General features: G+C 32.1%; 1 protein-coding gene across 1 annotated transcript; it reads right to left on the reverse strand.

Moving 5' to 3' along the window:
* Positions 1-6,585: 6,585 nt before the first annotated feature.
* LOC114171149 (sporozoite surface protein 2-like) lies at positions 6,586-7,173 on the reverse strand. Its single transcript, XM_028056360.1, has one exon. The coding sequence runs from the start codon at positions 7,171-7,173 to the stop codon at positions 6,586-6,588; it is 588 nt and encodes a 195-aa protein (XP_027912161.1).
* Positions 7,174-7,374: the final 201 nt, after the last annotated feature.

Below are 7,374 nucleotides of genomic sequence, written 5' to 3' on the forward strand. Positions count from 1 at the left end.
GTATACAAGGATTAATTGTGAGAATCTATAAAATCATACTTTAGGAGTGATTGTGTTTAAAATAATGAGATCTTAGTGCTATTTTAATAAATAAACCATTTATATATAAATAGAAATTTCATAAAAGATTTCATTATGTAGAAAACAATATCTCTTTAAAACTCTATTTCTCTAAATTTTCTCTAATTTCTTTCTAAAACTTCTCACTGTGCTCTCATCCTTTTGAAGATCAGAGGCTGCCAGAGTGATTACTACGGCGAAATTTTCGAGTCTATCCGATCATTTTTCATCGATTTAGGTCAAAATATTTTGGTGTGGTACAAAAATCCATGGTTGAAAGTTATCCAAGTTGTAAACAAGTAGTTATTAGCACAAGATTTTGAAAGCAAAAATAAAATGTTGGTTTTGTTGTATGACCACACTAGGACGAAAAAGAACTTATATGTATGGCAAACAACTGTTGCTACATAGGTTTAGTGTTGGGTTTCACTATAATTTTGTTTGCATTATATACTGTCCATTGCTTTTATCATTTGATGTCTTGCTTCTTTTTTCATTCCTCGATTTTGTATTTTTCTAAACATTTAGCTAGGTCTTGGTTTGATAAAGAAATAAATCTAATTTGGCATCTCTAAATTGTTTTTTCCAAGTTTCGCCACTGAAAAATAGGTTTCGTGAGGAAAAAGTAATTTGTAACCTATTTAGAGAGAGAAGAGGAACAACAAAGACATTGTTCTTCTTCAAGGTAACTTATCTATACTTTTACCTTATTAATAGTTTTGTCATAAATATATTTTCTCTTTATTTCTTTCCTTTCTTTTTTTTTTCTTGGAGAGAATTGGAGGAAGTAGTGGCAAGGGAAAAGAAAGTTTGATAGAAAAATAATTTTGTTGGTTTTTCACTCTGGAGTACTGACCTGTAAGAATCCAATCTGTAAGAATTTAAAGAAAATAATTGTTTAATTAAATTCTGGCATGTCTTTCGGTTAGGTCAGTTTAGCAATATTAATTAAATTGCATATGAAAGATATAATTAGAACGGTAAATTTAGTTTCGATTTTTTTTTTCTCAATAATCGTGCTAAGCATATCACATTCATCTAAAATAAAAATAGAACCGAAATTTATAATGTTGAACTCAAGACGTACTTATGCGAGAATTTAATCTGACAATCCTTCTCTTTTTTTATTTATTGCATGTTACAACAAAATTCTCCTTTTTTTGTATATAAGAGACTTTTGTGATCATGATATATTAATTTTTTTTTGTATTTTATTATAATGGAATAGGAAATGTAATGACTTTTTAATTTAGTTACTATTTATAGTTGTACTTTATTTTACTTAACTAGTTAGATGCTTTAAAAAGTCATGTATATATTTCGAATATTTCTAGTAGTTACAATTTAAGAATTTTATATCTTTTGTCTTAACCAAATGTTAGCGATGTAGATTTTTAGATTTTTATTTAGTACGACCTAGTGTTGCTATTTTCCATAACCTTATAATCCATTATTAGAAATATATGTAAAATTATTTAAAGAATTTGTTCGTAGTAAATATATGTAACCAACCTCCCAGCCTTCCGTGAAGTCCTAGTTTTCCTCTGCATCAAACACGTGCCAGTTCCACATGTCAGACCTGATGAACGGTTTCTGGTTGGTTGTGTTGGCCCGAGAGAGTTCATTGATTATTGAATCACTCAAAATTAAAGTCTAAAATTAGTTCTGAATGTCATCAATCAAGATAATGTGATAAGGTTGAAAAATAAATACACTGCACACAACCATTCAAATACATCTTTACACTTCTAGCCCACAAAAATCCCATATATTTAATCTTCAATAACAAAGATCAAGTATATAAAGTAGTGTGAGAATTGAGGTATGCATACCCTGAGCGAAATGTAGTTCCTCGATTCAGACAACCTTTAGCCGATATTTCAGTAACAGTCAAGGTTTCCTCCATGCTAGCCCGGATGCAATCACAACACAGACAAAATTTCAGCTCTAGGTGTAGAGTATGAGCGACACACATTGCATTTCTAACCATAAACCCATACTTAGTCGTCATTAGGGTTTTAGTGGCAAAATTTCTCACTGTAACCCATGCTTAATCGTGATTAGATTATTAGTTGCAAAATGGGAGAAATCAATAGAATTAAAAATTACAAACCATGAAACTAAATCAAAGAGTTCAGTAGAATAGAAAATTACCACTTTTTTTACGAAGACATCATCAAATAGGTCATGTTGCACTTTTGAGGGAGATGTGAAATCTCACATACTTTGAATTTTGAAAAATTTACCAGAATTGCACGCCTCTCTTTGAACGCTTTAAGAAATTTCACAAGCTTTTTGGAAATTTTGTACAACAAATTGAATAAAGAAATGATTGGCCATTGCTTATTAGCATACAAGAACTAGAAATCACGCAAAAGAGATGGTGCTCAAAACGAAAAAAAAAATTCAAATGATATCTTAATAAAAAGTTAAAAATATTAAAATAATAAAAATCTGTTGCAGTTAGAATAAAATAACAAAATTAACATTTTTTAATGGTTTAATATAACCGCAACAAAATACCCGCTAATAAAAATTATTATTTTTGTAGTGGAAGAACCGTGTTAAGGATAGGGAATGAACGAAAGAAATGGGAGATGGGAAAGATATTGTCTCGGTTTCAAGGTTAACAAGTATAATATCTTTTTTAAAATTAATATATATATATATATATATATATATATAATTTATACCAATTTTAGTTATAATCGGTATAAAAAGTCTTTTTCAATATTACAAAAATGTCACTGTATTAATTTTTATACCGATTGAAAATATAATTGGAATAAAAAATCTCACGTTATTTATAAAATTATTGTCCGCCTCTTATTTTATACCTGGTGGATTTGAATAGGTATAATAATGTAGGTATAAAAAAATTATTTTGCACTAGTGTTTATTAGGTCAATGTGCATGGATTATTTATACATTTTGAGTTTGAATATCTAAATTAATATTATTTGCTTATTTCTTATTTCTTTTATATTTTAATACAAATTTTATTTTATTGTTAGAATGTTTTATAAATAATATATATATATATATATATATATATATATATATATATATTCTCATAATTAATCATTTTTCTTTACCGTTCTACGTATCATCAAATATCATTAAAAGAAAAAATAAATAAATACACTAATATTCATTCATAGATAAAAAAAACCTAAAATTAAAATATTTAATTTAGAAGGCACTGTTAAAAAAAAAAGTCAATGAAACTGAATATGTAAATGATATACATATTAAAAACATAAAAGATGCAAATTTGAATGGATTTAGATTAGCTTAGATTCACTTGTTTTTTTAAACAATTGTAAAAAAGTCGTGAGGTCATTGTGCATGTATTTTGTATGGAAGCTTGTGTGACTTATGGGTGGGACTGTTATATGTACATCATAATATAGCAGCTTCACATTTCATTCAATTTGAAATCCAAGGTATGAATAAAAATTGCAACAAATTGTGGCACTATATATAGGTGGCCATTATATGGTGCATTTGAAATCAAAGAAACAAAGGGTTGATGCTGATGAAGTGTTCACTCTAGCCCAACTTAAATCATGGTCTTGGATAGTGTACAAAAATCCTAAAGCATTATTTTCATACTCTGATTGGTGTTTGTTGATGTGACCCCAACAAGCCGAAGCTCAAGGGCATCAACAAGCCCAAGCCCACATAAAGGCCCAATCACTAGAAGCATGATGAGAAAGATTCACATGGGCCTCTCACAAGATGATCAAGTCAATCATGGGCTTTTTACATTATTTACATGGGCTAAAGAAATCTCTAAAATATGAGATGATGCATGAAGGAAGTAGTCTAGATTTAAATTGGGCCATTGTTTAGGCTTTGCTTTCAATAAAAGCTAGAACACTTGTTGGGATCATTTAGGCCGAGCCCAATGTGCTACCTTTGGTCGAGAGTTACTAGAGTGGCTCTCCTTTTGGATGCAAGCAAAGCATGAACTAAGCAAGGAGCATGTGATGGAAGCATGGTGCATGTGACTTGGGCAAGGAGAGTGTGATACGCCACTTGGCACCATCTAGACTCATCTACTACATCACATGGTCTACAATCAAGCTTCTTCTCCAAGCTACATTTGTATTTCATCTTTGTTGCATTTTCTCTTTATTTGGCCGGCCATGTGCCTATGAATAGAGCCATTTTTTCTTCTGTTTTCTACCAAATCACTGCACGCACAGTCTTTGTTTTTGATTTTTTGTGAGTAACTCAGTGCACCAAAATTCAATCTGATTTTTGCCTCATTTATTTAACATCTAGACGAAAAAAAAAGAATCATTCAAAAATGTTAAGTACAAAAAAAATGAAAAATCACGCAAGTTGAGGATCATATTTCCGTTTTCTGGCACTGCAGTTTCTGAAAACTCACTGTTTTATTGCTATTTTGTGTGTGTTTGTGTGTTTTTAGTGCTCGTTTTCACATGAATTTTGGCTTGAGTTTGTACTTTATATTGCTTCATTATTGATTTGCTTTGGAAGTCAATTCATTACTTCATTTGCTACTGTTTTGCAATGAGTACTTCAGCCATATGATTGAGCATTTTTGTTTTGCTGATTTTGCTGTTTTCATCTATTCTAGTGCCTTTCTAGGTTCCTTTTGTGGTGGTTGATTTTATTTTCCAGCCTTTAATTTTTTGCTTGTCACTTCTTGAACCTCTTTCTAGTCATGTTTCATTTCAATTCTCTTTTGGTTTAGCATTTCTAATCAAGCATTTCTAACCGAGAGACAAGTAGATGAACGCAAAAAATAGTTTTCTTTCTCTTTTAGTGTCTGTCTGGCCGCTCGCGTCGTGTGACACATATTTTCAAGTAATTCAAAAATACCAAAAAAATATAAAATTTCAAAATATAAAAACATCAACATTTTTTAACAAATATCTTTTTAAGAACTACGTGATCATTGATTCTCCCTCGTGAGATACGTAGGAGCAAGGCCAATCCTTGTCAGGTTCACCTCCAAAAAATCAAATCATTTTCTTTGTTTTCTAAATATCTTGTAAAGAACTACGTAACCCTGATTTCTCATTTTTAATGAGAATACGTAGGACCAAGGTCAATCCTTGTCGGGCCCAAAAAATTAAAAAATGTATTTGTTTCTTTTTAACATTTTTGTCTTATTATTTTTGGGGAAAATTAATATTTTGAAAACCACATCAACTTCGCATTTTTAAATTAAAGGTACCGCCCTCGAGCGGGCGTGGTAGGGTGCTAACACCTTCCTTACGCATAACCGACTCTTATATCCAAAATCTGGTTTTTCGCAGACTTGTTTTATTTTTATGGTTTTTCATAGTTTTCCAGAATAACTATGGTGGCGACTCCAAATCTCTTTTTCAAACCCGTTTTCTTTTTTGGTTCGTCGTCCCGTCGCGATCCCGGTTGCGACAATTATATATCAAACTAACGTTAAAATTTAAGATTTTAGGAGTGTTAGGTAAAAAATAATTATAATAACCGCAGTTACAAAGGAGAATTTTTCTCTTGATCCTTCTTAATTCTTAATTAAAGATTTTATTTTATTTTAACAACTCACCAATAAAAAGTTTACTTGCCATTTGAAAGAATTTATATAATTGTATAATTTTATAATTCAATAATATTATTATTATAAATATATTTTTTAAATTATTACTCAATGAACTATAATTTTTACAATTTTTCTCTTTAAAAGGTAATTATTTACATTTCCTCTTTATTTTGTGTTAATTATTTTAATTAATATTTAAAATATTTAAAAATTTTCTTTTCATATATTAACTCATTAGTTTTCAAGAAAATCAATGTGATTTTAATACTTTTGTAATACATTTTGTTGAAAAGGAGTTGAAAATTGGTATATAAAAAGAACTAAAATAAATATATTTCATTCAAAAGATAATTTTAAAAATATTATACTGTGTATTAAAAAAATCATTTTGGAGATGAGTAACATTTGAATCAAATATGTAAATAAATAATCATATATGTAATTTAAATTGAAGAAGTCAATTAGGTTTTATTTCTATTTTTTTGTATAGTTTAACCATTATTTTTTATATTTTTAGGAGTTAAATGAAACATAAAAGATAACATTTTTTCGTTATATTGTACTCAAAATTAAGGTGTCCAAAAAGTTATGTCAATCTTAATTGTACCAATTATGTATCATTAATGTTTTATTTTTTTTAAATTTAAAATGGTTGTTTTAATTCCAAATGTTTGTACATGTACATGATGATAATTTTTTTTATATTCTATAGTATTTGTTAGTTAGTTTTTTTTTTTATTTGTGTTCTTGATTGATATCGTATCCATTGTTTCATTCTGAGATAGGGGTGAGTATGGATTAGATTTTTAATGATCAAATCCACATACAATTTAGATCTAAATAATTGGATTAGATTTTCAACCCAAATCCATTTCTTTAGCAAAACTAGTTTGGATTTTTTTAAAATCCAAATCCAAATATTTGGATCAAGATTTAATCCAGTCCTAATTTTGGATCAAGTTCAAAATTCATAATCCATTTGGTTCTTTCCACTTCCATCCTAATCCATCTGAGTCTTCGGGCCCGCTGTGCTCGTTTGGGTAATCGGGCCTGGCGTGCCCGTTCGGGTCATCAGGCCCACCTAGCCCATTTTGTTCTTCGACCCCGTTTCGCCCGTTCAGTTCTTTGGGCCCATTTGGCACGTTCGGGTCTTCAGGCCCACCTGACCTGTTTTGGTCATTAGGTTTGCCTGACTGGTTTTGGTCACTGGGTCCGCTTGGCCCGTTCCGGTCTTCGGGCCCGCTTGACCCATTTGGATCTTCGGGCCTACCTGGCCAGTTCGAGTCTTCGGGCCCGCCTGGCCTGTTCAGGTCTTCGGGCCTGCTTGACCCGTTCAGATCTTCGGCGTGCCTGGCCAGTTCGGGTCTTCGGGCCTGCCTGACCCGTTTAGGTGTTCGGGCCCGCCTGGCCCGTTTGGGTCTTGGGCCCTCCTGGCACGTTCGGATCTTCGGGCCCGCCAAGCCTGTTAGGGTTTTTAGGCCCGTCTGGCTCGTTCGGATCTTATTGCCCGCTTGATCCGTTCGGGTCATCGGGCTCGCTTGGCCCGTTCCGGTCATCGAGCTCACTCGAAATTTCCTGGTCGTTGGGCCCATTCGGGTCGTTGGGCCCATTCGGGTCATTGGGATCTCCCGAATTTTTTGGGTCATTGGACTCGATCGACTCGTCCGGTTTGTCAGACCCTCCTAGCCCGTTCATATCTTTAGGCCCATCCAACCTTTTATGGTCGTCGGGCCTGCTCGGTCCGTACAAGTCATCGA

The sequence above is a fragment of the Vigna unguiculata genome, unplaced genomic scaffold, assembly GCF_004118075.2.
Source record: "Vigna unguiculata cultivar IT97K-499-35 unplaced genomic scaffold, ASM411807v1 contig_122, whole genome shotgun sequence".
Classification (NCBI taxonomy): Eukaryota; Viridiplantae; Streptophyta; class Magnoliopsida; order Fabales; family Fabaceae; genus Vigna; species Vigna unguiculata.

Excerpts from the sequence above, each read along its gene's own strand:
- LOC114171149 (XM_028056360.1), bottom strand. The coding sequence starts at position 7,173 with ATGACCGGAACGGGCCAAGCGAGCCCGATGACCCGAACGGATCAAGCG.